This window comes from Scyliorhinus canicula, chromosome 7, assembly GCF_902713615.1.
Source record: "Scyliorhinus canicula chromosome 7, sScyCan1.1, whole genome shotgun sequence".
In the NCBI taxonomy this organism is placed as follows: Eukaryota; Metazoa; Chordata; class Chondrichthyes; order Carcharhiniformes; family Scyliorhinidae; genus Scyliorhinus; species Scyliorhinus canicula.
In genome coordinates this window covers 120,699,881-120,724,288 of record NC_052152.1, presented here as the reverse complement: position 1 = coordinate 120,724,288, position 24,408 = coordinate 120,699,881, and the positions used below count along the sequence as shown (strand labels likewise).

At 46.0% G+C, this 24,408-nt stretch overlaps 1 protein-coding gene across 2 annotated transcripts in view; it reads right to left on the bottom strand.

Moving 5' to 3' along the window:
- Positions 1-1,904: 1,904 nt before the first annotated feature.
- Positions 1,905-24,408, bottom strand: part of LOC119969328 (lysosome membrane protein 2-like) — an 86,426-nt gene continuing 63,922 nt past the window's right edge. Inside the window, exons 9-13 of one of the 2 annotated variants that reach the window (XM_038802825.1) lie at positions 19,621-19,694; positions 17,010-17,061; positions 2,401-2,562; positions 2,199-2,285; positions 1,905-2,111 (exon numbers count right to left, since the gene is read on the bottom strand). In XM_038802825.1, the coding sequence (XP_038658753.1) occupies positions 2,241-2,285; positions 2,401-2,562; positions 17,010-17,061; positions 19,621-19,694 (333 nt within the window). In that variant the 3' untranslated portion in view covers positions 1,905-2,111; positions 2,199-2,240. The remainder of the gene's footprint in view (positions 2,112-2,198; positions 2,286-2,400; positions 2,563-17,009; positions 17,062-19,620; positions 19,695-24,408) is intronic. The other variant, XM_038802824.1, reaches the window with a different exon arrangement.

Here is a 24,408-nt window from a genome sequence, read left to right as displayed (position 1 = left end):
GTGCGAGGCAGCAAATTATGTCCACATGTTCTGGGCATGCCCGAAGCTGTGGGCATTCTGGCAGGGTTTCGCAGATGTCATTACCATGGTACTAACGACACGGGTGGTGCCGAGTCCAGAGGTGCCGATTTTTGGAGTGTTAGAAGATCCGGGAGTCCAGGGGGTAAGAGAGGCTGACGTCTTGGTCTTTGTCTCCCTGGTAGCCAGGAGATGGATATTGCTAGCATAGAGGGACTCGAAGCCCCCGAAATCGGAGACCTGGGCTAGCGACATGGCTGGGTTTCTCAGTCTTGAGAAAATCAAGTTCGCCTTAAGAGGGTCAACGCTCGGCTTCATCCGGAGGTGGTAGCCATTTATCGACTTCTTCGGGAAAATTAACTGTCAGCAAAGGCAAAAAATTTAAAGAGGGGGTGGGGGGTTAGTTATGCTATTTTCTGTTTGGCGTAGGAGGGACTTGTTAGGGATGGAGATGATTTATGCAATATGTTTATATTTGGATTTGCATTGTTTACTGTTGTTGTTACTGTTATTATAACATTACAAATACCTTAATAAAATGTTTTTTAAAAAAAAAGTAAGTTGACTATTACATTAACCCTTCAAGGGGCAGTCACCTATTTTAAAGATATGTGGTCTTCCCATAGTAGATCGCATGGGATTAGGGGTAGTGTATTAAGATGGATAGAAAACTGGTTGGCACAGGAAACAAAGAATAGAAATTAATGGGTCTTTTTAAAAATAACAGGCAGTGACTAGTGGGGTACCATATGGATCGGTGCTCAGACCCTAGCTATTCATAATATATATTAATGATTTAGCTAGGGGAACAAAATGTAATATCTGCAAATTTGCAGATGACACTAAGTTTGGTCGGAGTGTGAGCTGTGAGGAGGATGCAGAGATCCTTCAGTGTGATTTGGACAGGCTGAGTGAGTGGGCAAATGAATGGCAGATGCAGTATCATTTGGAGAAATGTGAAGTTATCCACTTTGGTAGCAAAAAAGGAAGGCAGACTATTATCTGAATGAGCATAAATTAGGAGCATGGAATGTGGAGTGGGTGGCACGGTAGCGTGGGCAGCACAGTGGTTAGCACTGTTGCTTCACTGCTCCAGGGTCCCAGGTTCGATTCCCGCTTGGGATATTGTCTGCACGGAGTCTGCACGTTTTCCCCATGTCTGCGTGGGTTTCCTCTGGGTGCTCCAGTTTCCTCCCACAAGTCCTGAAAGATGTGCTGTTAGGTCATTTGGACAAGCTGAATTCTCCCTCAGTGTACCCGAACACGTGCCGGAATGTGGCTACTAGGGGATTTTCACAGCAACTTCATTGCAGTGTTAATGTAAGCCTACTTGTGACAATAAAGATTATTATTATGTGAAACAAGCCCTGGGTGTCCTCGTACATCAGTCACTGAAGGTAAGCATGCAGTCTACCTGCTCTACACAGGTGGTAAAGAAGGCAAATTGTATTCTGGCCTCCATAGAGAGAGGATTTGAGTGCAGGGATGTCTTGCTGCAATTATATAGGGCCTTAGTGAGGCCACACCTGGATTATTATGTGCAGATTTGGCCTCCTTATCTGAGGAAGGATGTTCTTGCTCTACAGGGAGTGCAGTGACGGTTTGCCAGACTGATTCCTGGGATGGCGAGACTGACGTATGAGGAGAGATTGAATCGGTTAGGATTGTATTCGCTGGGCTTTTGAAAATTTCAGGTAATAGTCTGCCTTCTCGTTTTTGCTACCAAAGTGGAGAAATTAAAAATACATATAAATGTTTAAAGTAATTGATTCTTGGTATAATCTTTGTTTCAGAATGATTGGTGTTTTTTTAACTCAATATTATTTTACAGGTGACGTTATTCCAACTTGCCATCCATCAGTCACAATAACAAGTGTCTGAAAAACTTGAAGGGACCACTGTTCAAATTTATTAGTAATTCAGTCCTATTAGTATATCGTTCATCAATCGCGGCTTCAGTTTTATCTGTTCAACGGTAAAGTTACTGCAGCTGACAATGAACTTCCGATTGTAGCTGTGGCTGTCTCCGCATCTCCTCTTGTACTTCAATGCCTATCAACATGTGGCAGGTTTACATTTACAGGTCCAAAACCCTGAAGTAACAAAGGAACAGATTATACATTTCAGTCTTCTCACTCAACAAAAATGTCAAATTTGCAATATGTAAAGTCTTAATTGACCTTCAAATGAGTGCTTTGAAAACATAAGGTGATATTGAAATCTCAAGGGATGTGCTGTTTACTTTTAATTGGCAATCTGTCAATAAACTGAAATAGTCAATTAGCTTTATCTCAGACATTACTGAATCAGCTTTTCAACTGCGAGAACTAAATCTTCAATGATAAGGCACTGAAATAATGTTGGTGATAAAGGTAAATGTACCTGATTCTCTGTGCGTCTCCAGGCAACAAAGGCCATAATGAGAGAAGTCAGACAAAGCAAGATTCCAACGGACAGAAAAATGTAAGGAATGTATGTCGCCATATTCATTTTAGAAAGTGCCGCTTTCAGTTTAGCTGCTAATTTGTCGTTTATTATAGCGTTCTATTAGACAGATGGGAGAAAAATACAACACAAAATCACTAACATTCTCTTGCACATTATCCGTTGATTGCCTTAATTCCTGGTTTATACTTTGAGTTCTTTGAATAGAATCCCTACAGTGCAGAAGGAGGCCACTTGGCCCAATCAGTCTGCATCGACCCTCTGAAAGAGCACTCTACCTCGGCCCATTCCCCAGCCTTATCCCCGTAACCCCGCGCATTGATCATGGCCAATCCACCTAACCCACACATCGTTTTGGACATTGGGAGGAAACCGGAGTACCCGGAGGAAACCCACGCAGATACGAGGAGAACGTGTAAACTCCACGTAGACAGTCACCCAAGGCCAGAATTGAACTCTGGCATAGTGCGGCAGCAGTGTGAATCACTGAGCCACCATGAAACCTTTGCCTTCTCCAGATAGTTTCATGGCATCATTGGGGCAAAATTTGCAAGGATGTTGTAGCCCGTGCATAGAAACTAGGAGCTGGAGGAGGCCATTCCGCCTTTTGAACTTGCCCCGCCATTACAGAATCATAGAATTTATAGTGCAGAAGGAGGCCATTCAGCCCATCGAGTCTGCACTGGCCCTTTGAAAAGGTGCCCTACTTAATCCCACTCCCCCACCCTATCCCCGTAACCAAGTAAGTATCTCCACATAACCTTTGGACATTAAGGGGCAATTTATCACGGCCAATCCATCTAACTTGCACATCTAAAGGGAGGGAGGCAGAAGACGGGAAATTATAGGCCGGTTAGCCTGACTTCGGACATTGGTAAGATTTTAGAGTCTGTTATTAAAGATGAGATCACGAAGCACTAGGACTGAGTCAGCACGGCTTTGTCAAAGGGAGGTCGTGTCTGACAAATCTGTTAGAGTTCTTTGAGGAGGTAACAAGCAAGTTAGAGAAAGGAGAATCAGTGGTCGTGATTTATTTAATTTCCAGAAGGCCTTTGACAAGGTGCCGCATAGGAGACTGTTAAATAAGTTAAACGCCCATGGTGTTAAGGGTAAGATCCTGGCATGGATAGAGGATTGGCTGACTGGCGGAAGGCAAAGAGTGGGGATAAAGGGGTCTTTTTCAGGATGGCATCCGGTGGCTAGTGGTGTGCCTCTGGGGTCTGCGCTGGGACCACAACTGTTTACAATATACATTAATGATCTGGAAGAAGGTACTGAAGGCACTGTTGCTAAGTTTGCAGATGATACAAAGATCTGTAGAGGGACAGATAGTATTGAGGAAGCTAAGGGGCTGCAGAAGGACTTGAACAAGCTAGGAGAGTGGGCAATGAAGTGGCAGATGTAATACAATGTGAAAAATTGTGAGCTTATGTACTTTGGAAGGAGGAATCTAGGAGTAGACTATTTTCTAAATGGGGAAGTGCTTCGGAAAGCAAAAGCACAAAGGGATTTGGGAGTCCTTGTTTATGATTCTCTTAAGGCTTAAGTGCAGGTTCAGTCGGCAGTTAAGAAGCCAAATGCAATGTTAGCATTCATGCCAAGAGGGCTAGAATACAAGACCAGGGATGTACTTCTGAGGCTGTTATAAGGCTCTGGTCAGACCCCATTTGGAGTATTGTGAGCAGTTTTGGGCCCCATATCTAAGAAAGCATGTGCTGGCCTTGGAAAGGGTCCAGAGGAGGTTCACAAGAATGATCCCTGGAATGAAAAACTTGTCATATGAGGAACATTTGAAGACTTTGGGTCTGTACTTGTTGGAGTTTAGAAGGATGAGAGGGGATCTTATTGAAACGTACAAGATACTGCCAGGCCTGAATAGAGTGGATGTGGAGAGGATGTTTCTACTTGTAGGAAAAACTAGACCCAGAGGACACCATCTCAGATTAAAGGGACGATCCTTTAAAACAGAGATGAGGAGGACATTTTTCAGCCAGAGGGTGGTGGATCTGTGGAACTCTTTGCTGCAGGAGGCTGTGGAGGCCAATTCACTGAGTGGCTTTAATACAGAGATAGATAGGTTCTTGATTAATAAGGGGACCAGGGGTTATGGGGAGAAGGCAAGACAATGGGGATGAGAAAATATCAGCTATGATTGAATGGCGGAGCAGACTCGATGGGCCAAGTGGCCTAATTCTGCTCCTATGTCTTACGGTTTTATCTTTGGACTGTGGGAACAAACCGGAGGAAACCCAAACAGACACGTGGAGAACGTGCAAACTCCACACAGATAGTCACCTGAGGCCAGAATTGAACCCGGGTCGCTGGTGTTGTGAAGCAGCAGTGCTAGCCACTGTGCCACCGTGCCGCCATATTCAATGTGATCATGGCTGATCCTCTATTTCAATGCTATACTCACGCGCTCTCCCCATTCATCTTGATGCCTTCAGAGTCTATCCATTTCTTTCTTACCTGACAATTCAACCTCGAAGCACTGGAGGAGTACCACATTTGCCTGACACCTGACTGTTACAATGATGGGAATTGTGACTGAGTGATAGCAAACTGTAATTTCACCAGGCAACCAAACAGGTACTTGAACTGATGACTTGACCTCCACAGCCTTCTATGATAGAGAATTTCACAGGTTCACGTCCCCATAAGTGAAGACAGCCTAAAGGTTCTACCCTGTATCCTGACACTGTGACTTCTTGTTCTAGCCTCCCCAGCCAGGGGTAACATCCAGTCCGTACAGCCCTGTCAGAACTGTATAAGTTTCAATGAGATCTCCTCTCAGTCTTCTAAACTCCAGTGAATAGAGGCTCAGTTGACCCAATCTCTCCTCATACAACAATCTTGCCATCCCAGGAATCAGCCTGGTGAACCTTTGCTGCAGTCCCTCTGACAGGTATATCCTTTCTTAGGTAAGGAGGCCAAAACTGTACACAATACCCTGACTGTGGTCTCACCAGGGCCCTGTCCAGCTGCAGTCGGACCTTCTTGCTCCTGTGCTCAAATCTTCTTGCAATGAAGGCCCGATACCATTTGCCTTCCTAATTGCTTGCTGTACCCACACACAGGGGCAGCACGGTAGCACACGTGGCTAGCACTGTGGCTTCACAGCACCAGAGTCCCAGGTTCGATTCCCTGCTGGGTCACTGTCTGTGTGGAGTCTGCACGTTCTCCCCGTGTCTCCGTGGGTTTCCTCCGGGTGCTCCTGTTTCCTTCCACAGTCCAAAGACGTGCAGGTTAGGTGGATTGGCCATGCTAAATTGCCCTTAGTGTCCAAAAAGGTTAGATGGGGTTATTGGGTTATGGGGATCGGCTGGAAGTGGGTTATTGGGTTATGGGAATAGGGCTTAAGTGGGTCAGTGCGGATTCGATGGGCCGAATGGCCTCCTTCTGCACTGTATATTCTACGTATTACTATGTATTACTATGTATTACTATGTATTACTGAAAATACAAGCAAAACACAACATTTTGAACATTAATCCCATATGCTGGTTTAACGGCATTACATTTTTATTACCGTTTGAATATTAATTGGTGAAATTTATGCTTCAAAGAGATGATCAATGCCATTTTTGAGACTCCCTCAACCCAGGATCAATACTTAACATGCCTAGATCTCTTACTGGTTGGTTAAAAGTTAACATACATTTCACCCGGTGTTAGATGAGAAGAAATTATGGAGTTCTTGGTGGTGGAGAGTACTAAGTTTTAGACTTTTAGTGAGCAATGGCAAATAATTGTCCCTTGCCAATCCATCAGTGGTTGAATGGGAAGGATATTTGTAGCACATTGAAAATGCCTTAAAGTTCATTCACAAATGGTTTCTTGAATTCTGACCACCTCTTCCTTTGAAAAATCATTTAAGGTGAGATCAATACCTCTGTAATCGACTTCACAATTATATTATTCCATCTTCAGTGTTCTCTTGCCTTTCAATTCAATAATTGGGCTGAATGGTCTATATCTGTGTTGTCCATGTTACCATTAACATCACCATCACTAAGAGAAATCATCCTTTTTCCCTCCTATTCTCTTCAGTTCTCGGCTTCCATTAATCTTACCAAGGTCATGGGTTCTTCAAATTAATTCCTGAAATGCGGGTGTCGCTGGCTAGGCCATCCTTTATTGCCCATCCCTAATTGGGGTTAGGTACTTTTTGGCGCAGCCATTTGGGCGCGGCCGTTTTGGCGCCAACCCGTTTTGGCGCCGGCTGTTTTGGCGCCAAAATAACATTTCTTTATTATTAGCCTCAGGTGAGTTGGCTGGTGCGGGTGCGTTGAGTTGGGTGCTGGTGCGTTCTATCACCATCTGTTTATATATTGGCGTTATATATTGGCATTATTGACGTTTTGGCACCAAAATAACATTTCTTTATTTGTGAATTAGCCTCAGTTGAGTTGGCTGCTGGTGCGTTCTATCACCATCTTTTTATATATTTTGTAACTAAACCAATTCGCATACCCATATGATGGCTGAGGCAGTATCAACAAAACGTGGTAAAGAAAAATTTGTTCATAACGGATTCCTTTACGTCTTTGACAAAACAAGCAAAGGTGACAGCGAAGTGAAATTTTGGCGTTGTGAGCAAAAAAACCGGTGCAAAGCACGTCTCCATACTAAAGCTGCAAACGTGGTGAGGCAGCTGAACAGCCATTCGCATGATGCTTCTGCTGCACAAGTAGAGGTTGCACTCGTGAAAACTAAAATAAAAAAGAGAGCACAGGAAACCCTTGAGGCACCGACTGTAGTTGTTAATGAATGTTTGACAGACATATCCCAAGCCAGTCTACCAGCCATTCCTAATATATCTGCTTTGAGGAGAATGATAAGCAGAAAGCGTAATTATGTATTGAACGCCCTCACCAATCCAAGTGATTTACAACAATTGATTGTGCCAGAATGCTACAGGATATATGTCCCTCAACCAGGAGTGAAAGAAAAATTTTTACTTTGTGATAGCGGACCAGGTCACGACCGGATATTAATCTTCGGAAGACAGAGCTGGCTACAGCACTTGTTGACATCTGATATGTGGTTTGCAGATGGCACATTCAGTATTGCTCCCAGCCTCTTTTCTCAGATATATGTAATTATGGTAAAAAAAACACGGAGGAGTTACTCCTACGGTTTATGCTCTTTTGCCCAACAAGCAACGCACCACATATACGAGAATGTTCGCATTATTGAAAGAAATCGAACCCAACTTGAAACCCAGTTCAATCGTCTGTGATTATGAACAAGCTGCGCACAGTGCTATGAAAGACATATTCCCTGATGTTCAAATAAAAGGATGTTTTTTTCATTTAGCTCAAAATATGCAAAAACATCTAGCTAGTATGGGGTTCCGTAGTTTGTATAACACTGATCCAGATTTCGCGTTAAAAGCTAAAATGATTATTGCCATTGCCTTTGTCCCTTTGAACAAAATCGATGAATATCTGGATGCTTTAGAGATGCATATTATGAAAGGTTACTAGCCGGCCATGAACCGCCACAAAAACTAAAAAAGTATAGAGATGCAGATAAAAGAATACATGAAACTGTTCTTAAATTTGAAAACATGGATGCTATCGAGTACTTGAGGAGCCTTGCTCATAATTACCAAATGAACTAAACTAAAGGTTTTTTAACTTTAGTTTTTAACTAAATGAACAATTACCAAATGAACTAAACTAAAGGTTTTTTAACTTTAGTTTTTAACTAAATGAACTAATTTAAGGTTTTTAACTAAATGAACTAATTTAAGGTTTTTAACTAAATGAACTAATTTAAGGTTTTTAATTTACAATAAAGATAAAAGAATACATGAAAGTGTTCTTAAATTTGAAAATTTGAGTACTTGAGGAGCCTTGCTCATAATCACCAAATGAACTAAACTAAATGAACTAATTTAAGGTTTTCTGTCGTCTGCGCCCAAATGGCCGCGCCAAATTGGCTGCGCCCAATTGTCCCATGGCGCCCAAACGGCTGCGTCCAAACGGCCGCGCCCAATTGTCCCATCCCCCCCTAATTGCCCCTTAAGATGATGGCGATGAGCTGTCTTCTTGAACCACTATAGTCCCTGAGGTCTAGATACACCCACAGTGCTGTTTGGGAGGGAGTTCCAGGACTTTGACCCAGCAACGGTGAAGGAAGGGCCGATATATTTCCAAGTCAGGATGATGAGTGACTTGGAGGGGATCCTCCCGGTGGCAGTGTTCCTAGATACCTGCTGCTTTTGTCTTTCTAGATGGTAGTGGTCGTGGGTTTGGAAGGTGCTGTCGAAGGAGCCTTGTGTTCTTGCTGTGCATCTTGCAGATGATACACACGGCTGCCACTATTCATCGGTGGTAGAAGGAGTTTGTGCAAGGGGGAGCAATCATGTGACTGCTTTCACCTGGATGGTGTTGAGCTTCTTGAGTGTTGTTGGAGCTGCACTCATTCAGGAAAGTGGAGAGTATTCCATCACGCTCTTGACTTGTGCCTTGTAGACTACACTCCATCTGTTCACCTGATGTCTATGTATTTACATTGTGTATTTATCGTATGTCCTATGTTTTACATGTATGGAACAATCTGCCTGGACTGTACGCAGAACAGTATGTTTCAGTCTGCCGGGGTGCACGTGATAATAAATCTAAATCTCAATGGTGGACAGGCTTTGGGAGTCAGGAAGTGAGTTACTCACCATAGGATTCATAGCCTCTGACCTGTTCCTTTCACCACAGCAACAGTAAATGCACCATAATATGCTTTTACCATTCCTTAATGGTGCCCATTGATTGTCATTAAAAACCCATCCTGCTCAGTGGGCAGCACGGTAGCATGGTGGTTAGCATAAATGCTTCACAGCTCCAGGGTCCCAGGTTCGATTCCCGGCTGGGTCACTGTCTGTGTGGAGTCTGCACGTCCTCCCCCTGTGTGCGTGGGTTTCCTCCGGGTGCTCCGGTTTCCTCCCACAGTCCAAAGATGTGCGGGTTAGGTGGATTGGCTATGCTAAATTGCCCATAGTATCCTAAAAAGTAAAGGTTGGGGGGGGGTTGTTAGGTTACGGGTATAGGGTGGATACGTGGGTTTGAGTAGGGTGATCATTGCTCGGCACAACATCGAGGGCCGAAGGGCCTGTTCTGTGCTGTACTGTTCTATGTTCTATAATACTGCCCTTTAAGTGAGAGAACTGCCGTCTTTATGCGATCTGCCCAAATGCCCTTACGCAAACTACCCTCTGCAATGACCTAACAATTCACAGCTCAAGGTCAATTAGGAATGGGCAACAAATGTAGGTCTGATCAACGACGCCCACAACCCATGAAAAAAAATAAAAGGATGTGAGTTCAAATCCCATCATGCAAGCGAGTGGAATTTAAATTTAATGAATAAAAGCTTGTCTCAGCAATGAGTCATGAAACTATCATTGATTGTTGTAAAAGCCCATCTAGATCTAATGTTCTTTTGGGAAGGAAATCTGCCATCCTTAGACAGTCTGACCTACATGTGACTCCAGATCTACGGCAATGTGGTTGACTCTTTACTTGCTCTTTGCAAGTTAATTTGTACCAAAGTCTAAAAGGAATGAGGCCAGATGGACCATTTGTCACCAACTTGGGCAGCCATTTTGACCCTGCAAAGTCCTCTTTCCTAACATCTCGGGCTTGTGACAAGATTTGGAGAGCTGTCGTCAAGCAAAAGCCTCACATACAAACTGAATAATATCTTCCAGTCAATCATCGGCAGAGCACATACCCAGTAGAGATAGTGGCATAGTGGTATTCAGTCAGAAGGGAGTTGCCCTGGGAGTCCTTGACACCGACACCATGTCTCATGGTGTAAATGATGGCTCATGGCATCAGGCTAAGCAAGGGCCAGGAGACCTCTGGGTGAATCAGACTCCAATCAGAAAGAAAATCTCTCCAATTCAAACATCAAAAATAAAAATAAGACGTATTTTCTGGTTCCTCTAAATTTGTCTTACCTCCAAACTCCATCAGATCCCAAAGCTGTCTCCTCCGAGTCAGTCAGGAACAGTGGAATCATGCTACGCTACATGACAATAATCTAAGCTTTGGTCCCCACGTCTGCTGTGCCATAATGAATACTTTCTTCCCCTTTTTGTATCTCACTCACGTCAGTCTGGGCCTTTGGCAGCTTGTGTTCTTACTTTTCTGACAATCTTTCTGCCTAAACCTCAGCTAATTCATAATGCTTCCCCCCGGCCCCGCCCTCTGCCACTAAACATTTCCGCATTTTCTACTTCTCACTGCTTCTGCTCATACAGACCCTTGCCTACCTCTGACCCCCCCCACTCCCAAATTGTACGGCCAGTTCCCCCTGCCTTGCAACCTTTTTCCCTATTTTCAAAGTGCTTTTCCAAACAATTATTTGTCCACTCATCCAAGTGCTCTCCATTCCTCCAGTTCACCTTTCTCCACTTATAGCCTCTTTACTCTGAGATGATGGGCTGGATTCTCCGGTCCCTCAGACATGTGGGGCTGGATTCTCTGCATACCGACACCAAAATCGCAGCCGGGCTGGGGCGGAGAATCCATTTCCCCGCACGGAATCGGGACCGGCGGAGGTTCCCCGATTCTCCAGGCCCCGAAAAGCGCAGCATATCCCCGACCTGTGGCCATTGCTGGTGGCCCGCTCCACATTCCACACGCGACCGGCCACAGTTTCCGATGGTTTGTACCACTCATGGTCCTGCTGGTCGGGAAACTAGCGTGGTGGCTGCGGACTCAGTCCGTGGCCGCCCTGGTCATGGGCAGGCCGATTGGAGGTCAGGGAGGGCCTTATATGCGGAGGGGCAATTTTTGGGCGGGCGGTTAGGGTCGGACGTGCGGCCGATCGGGGGGCTCTATTTTTAGTGTCCAGCTCCGTGGTCTGAGTCTGCCATGGAGCACGGTGCAGCCGCCGCCATGCACATACGTGGCCTTAGAACCGGAAGTGCGAGGGCCCGTATTCACAGCAAAAGCAGCTAGATTTACGGTGGGTCCCTGCTGGCCCCCTGCAGGGCTACGAAAATGGGGCCATTTCACACAATTTGGTTTGGCGTGAAACTCCACTGTTTTTACGATGGCGTGGGGACATAGTCCCAAAAACATAGGAATCCAGACGTGTGTTTCCTGGCGGCGCTCCGTTTGCAGGCAGCGGGATTCTCCACTTCCGCTGCTTGTCAATGGGATTTCCCATTAAAGCCACCCCATGCCGCCAGGAAACCCATGAGCTGGGGTGCACTGCCAGCGGGGGGGGGGGGGGGGGGGGAAGACTCCCAAAGGTTGGAGAATTCCGGCCTATAGAAGGTATTTCAGTATCAGGGATGCTCCAGAAAAGTAAACTATTGTTAAATTAGTTATTGTATGATGTTTAATAAAACTGCTCACAAATTGTAACCAGATTGACATCCACACTCGGAAAGAATTGAATGCCGGGGCGTTGAGTACAATAGATATATAGAGATATATAGAAAGAAATACAGCACAGAACAGGCCCTTCGGCCCACGATGTAGTGCCGAAATTTTGTCCTAGGTTAATCATAGATCATAGAATTTTGGACACGAAGGGCAATTTATCTTGGCCAATCCACCCAACCTGCACATCTTTGGACTGTGAGAGGAAACTGGAGCACCCGGAGGAAACCCACGCACACACAGGGAGGATGTGCAGACTCCACACAGCCAGTGACCCAAGCCGAAATCGAACCTGGGACCCTGGAGCTGTGAAGCAATTGTGCTAACCACAATGCTACCATGCTGCCCTTAAGAACAAATTAATCTACACTCCATTATTCTACCATAATCCATGTACCTATCCAGTAGCCGCTTGAAGGTCCCTAATGTTTCCGACTCAACTACTTCCACAGGCAGTGCATTCCATGCCCCCACTACTCTCTGGGTAAAGAACCTACCTCTGATATCCCCCCTAAATCTTCCACCATTTACCTTAAATTTATGTCCCCTTGTAATGGTTTGTTCCACCCGGGGAAAAAGTCTCTGACTGTCTACTCTATCTATTCCCCTGATCATCTTATAAACCTCTATCAAATCGCCCCTCATCCTTCTCCGTTATAATGAGAAAAGGCCTAGCACCCTCAACCTTTCCTCGTAAGACCTACTCTCCATTCCAGGCAACATCCTGGTAAATCTCCTTTGCACCTTTTCCAAAGCTTCCACATCCTTCCTAAAATGAGGGGACCAAAATTGCACACAGTACTCCAAATGTGGCCTTACCAAGGTTTTGTACAGCTGCATCTTCACCTCACGGCTCTTAAATTCAATCGCTCTGTTAATGAACGCTAGCACACCATAGGCCTTCTTCACAGCTCTATCCACTTGAGTGGCAACTTTCAAAGATTTATGAACATAGACCCCAAGATCACTCTGCTCCTCTACATTGCCAAGAACCCTATCGTTAACCCTGTATTCCGCATTCATATTTGTCCTTCCAAAATGGACAACCTAGGGTTAAACTCTATCTGCCACTTCTCAGCTCAGCTCTGCATCTATGTCTCTTTGCAGCCGACAACAGACCTCCTCACTATCCACAACGCCACCAATCATCGTATCATCTGCAAATTTACTGACCCACCCTTCAACTCCCTCATCCAAGTCATTAATGAAAATTACAAACAGCAGAGGACCCAGAACTGATCCCAGCGGTACACCACTGGTAACTGGGCTCCAGGCTGAATATTTGCCATCCACCACCACTCTCTGACTTCTATCGGTTAGCCAGTTCGTTATCCAACTGGCCAAATTTCCCACTATCCCATGCCTCCTTACTTTCTGCATAAGCCTACCATGGGGAACCTTATCAAATGCCTTACTAAAATCCATGTACACTACATCCACTGCTATGCCTTCATCCACATGCTTGGTCACCTCCTCAAATAAGTCAATAAGACTTGTAAGGCAAGACCTACCACTCACAAACCCGTGCTGACTATCCCTAATCAAGCAGTGTCTTTCCAGATGCTCAGAAATCCTATCCCTCAGTACCCTTTCCATTACTTTACTTACCACCGATGTAAGACTAACTGGCCTGTAATTCCCAGGGTTATCCCTATTCTCTTTTTTGAACAGGGGCACAATATTCGCCACTCTCCAATCCTCTGGTACCACCCCTGTTGACAGTGAGAACGAAAAGATCATTGCCAACGGCTCTGCAATTTCATTTCTTGCTTCCCATAGAATCCTTGGATATATCCCGCCAGGCCCGGGAGACTTGTCTATCCTTAATTTTTTCAAAACGCGCAACAGATCTTCCTTCCTAACAAGTATCTCCTTGAGCTTACCAGTCTGTTTCACACTGTCCTCTCCAACAATATGGCCCCTCTCGTTTGTAAATACTGAAGAAAAGTACTCGTTCAAGACCTCTCCTATCTCTTCAGATTCAATACACAATCTCCCGCTACTGTCCTTGATCGGACCCACCCTCGCTCTAGTCATTCTCATATTTCTCACATATGTGTAAAAGGCCTTGGGGTTTTCCTTGATCCTACCCGCCAAAGATTTTTCATGCCCTCTCTTAGCTCTCCTAATCCCTTTCTTCAGTTCCCTCCTGGCTATCTTGTATCCCTCCAGCGCCCTGTCTGAACCTTGTTTCCTCAGCCTTACATAAGTCTCTTTCTTCCTCTTAACTAGACATTCAACCTCTCTTGTCAACCATGGTTCCCTCACTCGACCATCTCTTCCCTGCCTGACAGGGACATACATATCAAAGACACGCAGTACCTGTTCCTTGAACAAGTTCCACATTTCACTTGTGTCCTTCCCTGACAGCCTATGTTCCCAACTTATGCACTTCAATTCTTGTCTGACAGCATTGTATTTACCCTTCCCCCAATTGTAAACCTTGCCCTGTTGCACGCACTTATCCCTCTCCATTAATAAAGTGAAAGTCACAGAATTGTGGTCACTACCTCCAAAATGCTCCCCCACTAACAAATCTATCACTTGCCCTGGTTCATTACCAAGTACCAAATCCAATATGGCCTCCCCTCTGGTCGGATAATGTACATACTGTGTTAGAAAAGCTTCCTGGACACACTGCACAAACACCACCCCATCCAAACTATTTGATCTAAGAGTTTCCACTCAATATTTGGGAAGTTAAAGTTACCCATGACTACTGCCCTGTGACTTCTGCACCTTTCCAAAATCTGTTTCCCAATCTGTTCCTCCACATCTCTGCTGCTATTGGGGGGCCTATAGAAAACTCCCAACAAGGTGACTGCTCCTTTCCTATTTCTGACTTCAACCCATACTACCTCAGTAGGCAGATCCTCCTCGAACTGCCTTTCTGCAGCTGTTATACTATCTCTAATTAACAATGCCACCCCCCCACCTCTTTTACCACCCTCCCTAATCTTATTGAAACATCTATAACCAGGAACCTCCAATAACTATTTCTGCCCCTCTTCTATCCAAGTTTCCGTGATGGCCACCACATCGTAGTCCCAAGTACCGATCCGTGCCTTAAGTTCACCCACCTTATTCCTGATGCTTCTTGCGTTGAAGTATACACACTTCAACCCATCTCCGTGCCTGCAAGTACTCTCCTTTGTCAGTGTTACCTTCCCACTGCCTCACTACACGCTTTGGCGTCCTGAATATCGGCTTCCTTAGTTGCTGGACTACAAATCCCGTTCCCATTCCCCTGCCAAATTAGTTTAAACCCTCCCGAAGACTACTAGAAAACCTCCCTCCCAGGATATTGGTGCCCCTCTGGTTCAGATGCAACCCGTCCTGCTTATACAGGTCCCACCTTCCCCAGAATGCACTCCAATTATCCAAATACCCTCCTACACCATTCCTGCTGCCACGTGTTCAACTGCGCTCTCTCCCTATTCCCAGCCTCGCTATCACGTGGCACCAGCAACAAACCAGAGATGACAACTCTGTCTGTCCTGGCCTTTAACTTCAAGCTTAACTCCCTAAACTGGTTTATTACCTCCACACCTCTTTTCCTACCTACGCCGTTGGTACCAATGCGCACCACGACTTCTGGCTGCTCACCCTCCCCCTTCAGGATCCTGAAGACACGATCCGAGACATCCCTGGCCCTGGCACCTGGGAGGTAACATACCTTCCGGGAGTCTCGCTCGCGGCCATAGAATCTCCTATCTATTCCCCTAACCATTGAATCTCCTATTACTATTGCTTTTCTATTCACCCCCCTTCCCTTCTGAGCCCCAGAGCCAGACACAGTGCCAGAGAACTGGCCGCTAGGGCCTTCCCCCGGTAGGTCATCCCCCCCAACAGCATGCAAAATGGTATACTTGTTTTGAAGGGGAACGGCCACGAGGGATCCCTGCACTGTCTGCCTGTTAGTTTTCTCTCCCCTGACTGTAACCCAGCTACTCTTGTCCAGTACCTTGGGTGTGGCTACCTCCCTGTAACTCTTCTCGATAACCCCCTCTGCCTCCCGGATGATCCGAAGTTGCTCCAGCTCCAGTTCCCTAACACGGTCTCTGAGAAGCTGGAGTTGGGTGCACTTCCCACAGGTATAGTCAGCGGGGACACCGGTGGTATCCCTCACCACCCACATCCTACAGGAGGAGCATGCAACTGCCCTAGCCTCCGTCCCCTCTTTCTTTACAGAGTATAGCTGCCCTGTAGACCAACTGGATCTCCGCCCTCCGACTCTGCTTCCAGTCAGCTGCACTCTAAACTCCTGGCTCCCTTCTCCCTCTTTGCGGAAATGAAATGAAAGGAGTGCCTTGCTCCCTCCTCACCTAACTCCCTGAGTCACCAAACTCTCACTGTAGCACTCAAATGCACCAAGTTCAGCACTCAGTGCAAACAAAGTCTGCACTGTAGCTGGATCCTTTTTATACTGTGAATCTAGCCTCTGAAAACTGGCTACAGAGTTGGGAAATCATGTTGCCGCTGTATAAATCCTTGGTTAGGTCGCATTTGGAGTATTGCGTGCAGTTCGGGTCACCACTTTATCAGAAGGAGGTGGAAGCTTCGGAGAGAGTGCGAAGAAGGTTCACCAGGATGTTGTCTGGTCTCGAGGGTGTTTACTCTGAGGAGAGGTTGAATAAACTAGGATTGTTTTCACTGGAAAGACGGAGGCTGAGGGGAGACCTGATAGAGGTCTACAAAATTATGAGAGGCACAGGCAGAGTGGATAGCCAGAGGCTTTTTCCAAGGGTGGATGTGTCAATTTCAGGAGGCACAGGTTCAAGGTAAGAGGGGGAAAGTTTAAGGGAGATGTTCAGGGTACGTTTTTCACGCAGAGAGTGGTGGGTGCCTGGAACCCGCTGCCAGAGGATGTGGTGGAAGCGGGCACATTAGCAACATTTAAGAGGCATCTGGATGGACACATGAATAGGTCTGAAATAGAGGGATATGGACTGAGTAAGGGCAGAAGTTTTTTTTTATTGAGGACATCATGATCGGCACAGGCCTGGAGGGCCGAACGGCCTGTTCCTGTGCTATACTTTTCTTTGTTCTTTGTTCTTTGAATAACTGGCATAATTAAAAATGGAAGATGTCACATTAGTGCAATAACAATATTCTTAACATATAACCGAAAAAAATTACGTAACATACCTCATTTAAAAAGAGAACTGGTAAAATCATTGTCCTTATTTGGCCAGTTTGGCTGCAAGTAAATATATTGAAAATGACATGTTAGAATATCTGTTGTTAAATATTTGTGACAAACTGTTGCATGTAAGAAGTTGAGTAAAATCAAATTGATTTAGAAATTGGGAATCAAAAACACGTTGCCAATGAGGACTCCACCAAATTACAAGACGACATATGATGGAGGGAAGGTCAGTGATGAAGCAGCTGAAGGGCGGCACAGTAGCACAGTGGTTAGCACTGTCGCTTAACAGCTCCAGGGTCCCAGGTTCGATTCCCGGGTTGGGTCATTGTCTGTGCGGAGTCTGCACGTTCTCCCCGTGTCTGTGTGGGTTTCCTCCGGGTGCTCCCGTTTCTTCCCACAAATCCCGAACGACGTACTGTTACGTAGTTTGGACATTCTGAATTCTCCCTCTGTGTACCCGAACAGGCGCCAGAATGTGGCGACTAGTGGCTTTTCACATTAACTTCATCGCAGTGCTAATGTCAGCCTACTTGTGACAATAAAGATTATTTTTATTATTAAAAACATCAACTGCTTTACTGGTGTGAAGGAGAGGGAAACTAGAGATATTGGGCGAGATTCTCCGACCCCCCCACCGGGTGGGATAATCACCGCGGCGCCACGCGAATCACGCCACGCCGCCCCGATGCTGGGACGCGATTCTCTCACCCCTGTGAAAACGGCCGCACACGAATGGCGACAGGCCGCGCGGAGAATCGCCGCAAACAGCCGTAGCGGCCGTCCGAAAAAATCCGAGGCTCGCAGGCGCCGTTCTAACAAGCTCTGGGCCAGCGGGACCTCGGGGTTGAAGGGTCCGGGGCGGCCTGTGGGGGGGAGGAGGGGTCCAACCCCAGGGAGGACCTCCGTAGTGGCCTGGCCCGCGATCGGGGTCCACCAATCTGGCTGCAGACCTCTTTTCTTCCGCGCCGGCTCCTGGATCACTGCGCATTTGACGTCGGGGCAGGCGTGGGGATGACGGCCAGTGCACATGCGCTAGTTGCCGCTGTCCCAACTGCGCATGCGCGGACCCCGCGGCGCTGAGAATCGGGTCTCTCGGAACCAGTGCCGACTCTGGAGTAAATACTCCCGTTTTGGCGCCGGCGCGGCACTCTGGAGCCAGACCAGAGAATTGCTGCCATTAGAAATCAAATCGGGGTTTTCAAAGATATGCCTATACCCAGCGAATGTGGAACCAGTGGAATGTGGAGCGAGAGCCTGGAAGGAGAAAGATTTTTCTGTAACACTTTTCACAGCCACTGGATGTCTCAAAGCACTTTACAGCCAACAAAGGGCTTTTGAAATGTAGTCACTGTTGTAATGTTGGAAACTCAGTCTGAGCTCAGCACAGTGGCACAGTGTTTTTAGCACTGCTGCCTCACAGTGTCAGGGACTCGTATTCGGTTCCGGCCTTGGGTCATTGTCTCTTTGGAGTTTTCACGTTCACCCCGTGTCTGCCTGGGTTTCCTCCGGGTGCTCTGATTTCCTCCCACAGTCCAAAGATGTGCAGGTTAGATAGATTGGCCATGACTAATTGCCCCGTAGTGTCCAGGGATGTGCACGTTGGGTGGAATTACGTGGACATGGCGGGGGAGTAAGCCTGGATAGGGTGTTCTTTCAGACAGTGGGTGCAGACTCGATGTGCTGAATGGCCTCTTTCTGTAGTATAGGGATTCTATCTATCTATGAATATGGAGATATATTTAAGGAGAGGCTTGATAAGCATATACAGGTGAAGAGGATAAAGGGTTATGCTGCTATACGTCGAAGAAAGAGGATGGGCGGAGTTAGAGTGGAGCAGAGCCAGCGAGGCTCAAATGACTTGTTTTTCTGCTGAATATTCAACGTAAACTCACTCTTGCTCATAACAAAAATAGCTTTCAGGTTTAATTGAACCAGACTATTCAATTTTTCTGAATTGAACTCTGATTCAAACTACCGATTGAAGTCATGTGGCATAGTAAGTAAGTTCCTGCCTCTGTACTGAAAGGTCAGTTCGAACTGAGGTTCGAGTCCCATCCCAGGAACTGACAGCTATGGAATGTGCATTCACAACGCAGCCAAACAGGCTGAGTATCAACTTACAAAGTCCTTTGATTGTACGCCAACTGCAGGAGGTAAAAGAGGGAGAGATTCCTGGTAAAAAAACATTGAAGGCTCGACCATCATTATCTATAACTCCAGAATATAGCATGCATGTGGTTGCTGACTCGGACTCCGAGTGAATTATAACCTACACACACTCGCTATCCGACTGGCTGAATATTCTAAATCGGACAAAAGTAAAATACTGGAAGGGCTGGAAATCTGGAGTAAAAATCTGAAAGAAAATGCTGGAAATGCTCAGCAGGTCAGGCAGCATCGGTGGAGAGAGAGAGACAGGAACTGAAATATTTCTCTCTAAGCTCTTGTAATCGAGTCTCAAAATTTAAGCAGATGTTGAAGAGGCAATGGGCGCCCTCAGTCATTCTCACAGACAGTGGGTAAGCTGTACAGTTGGAAAGCACTTATATTCACCCTAAAATAAGCAACATGAACTGCCAGTTATCCCAGAGAATAAAGTATGCCACTTACAGAATGTATTTCACCGACTCAACGTGAAGATTGATTTGCATTCTCTTTGCTGCTCTGACAGGGATGCCGGTCATCTGTAAATAATGCAAGCACAAAGTTATTTCTCAGCTAGATTAGTTTATCGTTTATCTCTTTGTGATTCAAGGTTTATGGGCACAGAGGGGCAATGGCTTCTGCCGGGGGCAATAAGCTGAAGGAGCTGGGGCAGCGTCCAGCAGCAACAGTTGGTGAAGGAGGGGCACAGTGAGTTGGGAAATGAGTGAGTAGGCAGGCAGGAGAGAGTAGCATCAATGGAATGTAGGCAAGAGAAGGGACAAAGGAGGCGGCCAAGAGAATCAGGCTGTGGCCAATGAAACTGTGGAAGGGGCATGTAAGAAAGAAAGATTTGCGTTTATATAGCACCTTCTATGATCTCAGGACATCCCACAGCATCTTACAGCCAATATCTTTGAAAGGGGGGGGGGGTTCACTGATCCAGGAAATTGGAGCCAACTGGAACACAGCAAACTCCCGGCGACAACAATTAGATAATTCCTTCACGATGCTGATTAAGGGATCAGTATTGGCCAGGACACTGTCGATAACTCTCCTGTTCTTCTTCATGATGGTATTGTGGAATCCATTAAACCCACTGGCGAGAGAAGACAGGGTTTAACCTTCCTCCGTAAAGTTGCATCCTCTCAGCACTAGTTTTGAATGATGTACTCAACCTCTGGAGTGGAACGTGAAAGCAAACACAAATTTGAGAGGAGGTGGAGCCACAGCCAACACCATGGAAGAGAAGCCGGAGACCATCAAAGGTGACAAAGGAAGAACCAGCAGTTGTCAGCCACAAGAGATCATGAATAATAGACTCCAGTCTGGGAGACGGGAACAGAAGACCCCTGATACTGCCTTCCACTGAAACAGGAATCTGATATATTACAGGTTGATGTTCGTGGAATGAAAACCAATTCTACTATTCGCTATTTGCAACGTTAAATGCTAATCCAAAACATGACCAAAAGCTCTGGCAACAAGAATAGAAGCTTTCAAACAGGATGTGGATCCATTATTTTTCTACGAGTGTGTTATAACCCCCATGAGACCCGACTGATCTCCCCGTGGGCTCATGGAGTACACACGCCTCCGCTAAGGGGTGGAGGCTCAACAGAGGACTCGTTAATTACCCGAGATAAAAGTCGACCCAGGAAGGAGCCGACATCTCAGGATGGTCCCGGCTGGGAACAGGACTGTTGCTTAGTTGCTGTACTTCCTAACTGTGAGTGGGAAATAAACTACTTTGGACTCACCTTTTCGGGGCTCCACAATAGAGTCACTATCCTGTGGGAAATCGATACAATGTGTAATTTTTAGATGATAATCTCTTCAAGGGCAGAGGATAATAGGAGTGAGGTGCAGGATTACATCAATCCCCTTCAATGTCAAACATTTGATCATTATGTGTATGCAATACAACAACAAGTTGTATTTGTATGGAGCCCTTATGTAGTAAAATGTCACAAGGTGCTACATTGTGTTATCAATTACAATTTGACACCAAGCCATGATGGAGATATCAGGACAGATGACAGGCAAAGAGATTAGTTTTAAGGATTGTCTCAAAGAGCGATAGAGAGGCAGAGAGATATAGGCAGATACGTGCAGAGCTCACGGTCCAACCAGCTGAAGGCATGGTCACCAATGATGGAGTGATGCGAGAGGCTCAAGAGGCCAGAATTGGAGAAGCACAGAGATCCCAGCGGGTTATGGGGCTGCAGGAGAAGAGAAGAGAGCTAGAGCATGAAGGGATCAGAAAACAAGATTCAAAAGCCCCAGATGTATAACTGATAACCAGTGTAGTCAGCAGTATGAGGTGATGTGTGGCTTAGGATACGAAAAACAGACTATGGATGACCTCAGACAGAATATGATACTAGGTGTGCAATGGAATCGCCAAGTCTACAAGCAAAGAAAGGTATTAATGAAGGTTTCAACAGCAGATGAGCTGAGACAGGGGTAAAGCCAGGGGATATTTGGAAATAGGCTGTGTTGGTGATGGTGCAGGTCATCTTGGGATGAAATATGATACCAAGGTTACAAACAATCTGGTTTACCCTCAGATTGATGTCAGGAAAGGAATGAAGTTGGTAGTAAGGGAGTGAAGACAAGGCCCTGAATCTTGCTGTGATTGTGAAACAGGAATTACCAGAATTCAAGGTAAAGTTGCCATAGTCCCAGATGACCAGAGGCTGTTTTGATGACTGCCACCTTAATGCTGTTTAGTCTCACTGTAAAACCCAGGGAGAAAGGCCTTGTTGAATGAGACCAGGAATGGGAAGGAACAGTTGTATAGCAATTAGTAAATTGATATGGGTGCGGCAGCGCGGTGGCGCAGTGGTTAGCATTGCTGCCTCACAGCGCCGAGGTCCCAGGTTCAATGCCGGCTCTGGGTTACTGTCCTTGTGTCGTTTGCGTATATTTCACCCTCACAAGCCAAAGATGTGCAGGGTAGGTGGATTGGCCACACTAAATTGCCCCTTAATTGGAAAAAATGAATTGGGTACGCAAAATTTTGAAAAAAAAGTAAATGGATATGGGTAAAATATGTTGGTCCAGCGATACTCACATCCCATGACCGAATACAAAAAAAGCAAAAGTGATGTGAGAAAAGCTTTATCACAAAGCAAGAGGTTAATCTCTGGAATGTAATTTCTGAGAGTGTGGTGGAGGCAGATTCACACAGCGAGTGGTTAGGATCTGGAATGTAATTTCTGAGAGTGTGGTGGAGGCAGATTCACACAGTGAGTGGTTAGGATCTGGAATGTACTGTCTGAGAGTATGGTTGAGGCAGGTTCACACAGCGAGTGGTTAGGATCTGGAATATACTGTCTGAGGGTGTGGTGGAGGCAGGGTCACACAGCGAGTGGTTAGGATCTGGAATGTACTGTCTGAGAGTGTGGTGGAGGCAGGGTCACACAGCGAGTGGTTAGGATCTGGAATGCACTGTCTGAGAGTGTGGTGGAGGTAGGTTCACACAGCGAGTGGCGAGGATCTGGAATACACTGTCTGAGAGTGCGGTGGAGGCAGGTTCACACAGTGAGTGGTTAGGATCTGGAATGCACTGTCTGAGAGTGTGGTGGAGGCAGGTTCACACAGCAAGTGGTTAGGATCTGGAATGTACTGTCTGAGAGTGCGGTGGAGGCAGGTTCACACAGTGAGTGGTTAGGATCTGGAATGTACTGTCTGAGAGTGTGGTGGAGGTAGGTTCACACAGTGAGTGGTTAGGATCTGGAATACACTGTCTAAGAGTGTGGTGGAGACTGATTCACACAGTGAGTGGTTAGGATCTGGAATGCACTGTCTGAGAGTGTGGTGGAGGTGGGTTCACACAGCGAGTGGTTAGTGTCTGGAATACACTGTCTAAGAGTGTGGTGGAGGCAGATTCACACAGCGAGTGGTTAGGATCTGGAATACACTGTCTGAGAGTGTGGTGGAGACATTCACACAGTGAGTGATGAATCTCTGGAATGTACTGTCTGAGAGTGTGGGGGACACAGATTCACACAGCGCGTGGTTAGGATCTGGAATGTACTGTCTATGACTGTGATGGATATAGGTCTAATCAAAGCATTAAAAATTAACTGGAACTGCTATTTGAAAAGAAAGAATGGCAGAGTTACGGGACAAGGCAACAGAATGGTACTGATGAAATGCCCATTTAGAGAGCCAGTACAGAAATGATGGGCCAAATGATCTCCTTCTGCACTGTAACAATTCTGCGATCTGTGAACGAGGTGATCCTGGGCGTTAAGACGTGAACTAACTTCATAATTATAGCTATAAACCCTCACTAGCCTCGAAAAGCGGATTTTATTTGCTGAATGTCAAATTTCTCACATTTAATAAAAATCCATATTTTTTAAAACAATATATATTTCTTAAAGTCTTTAAAAAGTACTGATGTGATGTCAAAGTCAGCGAGATAAAAGTATTGGGAAAATTTCTGTCCACCATGAGTTGTTGGAGCTCAGAATACTTCACTACAGACCGTGTTTGGGGAAGAGGCCACTGCATCATCAATTGGATACATATTTGAAACAGAGAAGATAGGGTGGTCATTGGGTCAGTGTAGGGATTCTGTAGTGAGGGGCTGGCACAAACACAATTGGGTCTAAATGATCTCTGCAAAAACTTCCAGAGTTCGCTGATTCTAAACCCGCTGAAACCCGCTAGGGCAGCACGGTAGCATTGTGGATAGCACAATCGCTTCACAGCTCCAGGGTCCCAGGTTCGATTCCGGCTTGGGTCACTGTCTGTGCGGAGTCTGCACATCCTCCCCGTGTGTGCGTGGGTTTCCTCCGGGTGCTCCGGTTTCCTCCCACAGTCCAAAGATGTGCAGGTTAGGTGGATTGGCCATGATAAATTGCCCTTAGTGTCCAAAATTGCCCTTAGTGTTGAGTGGGGTTACTGGGTTATGGGGATAGGGTGGAGGTGTTAACCTTGGGTAGGGTGCTCTTTCCAGGAGCCGGTGCAGACTCGATAGGCCGAATGGCCTCCTTCTGCACCGTAAATTCTATGTAATTCTATGAAACTACAGTTATCTGGCATTTCATCCTTCTATCTTAGAGAGGTGGATTCACGCACTCTAACTTCTGTCTATGTCTTATTAATTACATTGTGAGGGTTTAATGACAATCGCATTGCTGGACAGATGAAACACCGAAAATGGGGACAGCTGGGACACTGTTGGTGTGGAGTATTTTTGACATTGATCTAAGTTAATAAACTCTCCGCAACCAAGATAGC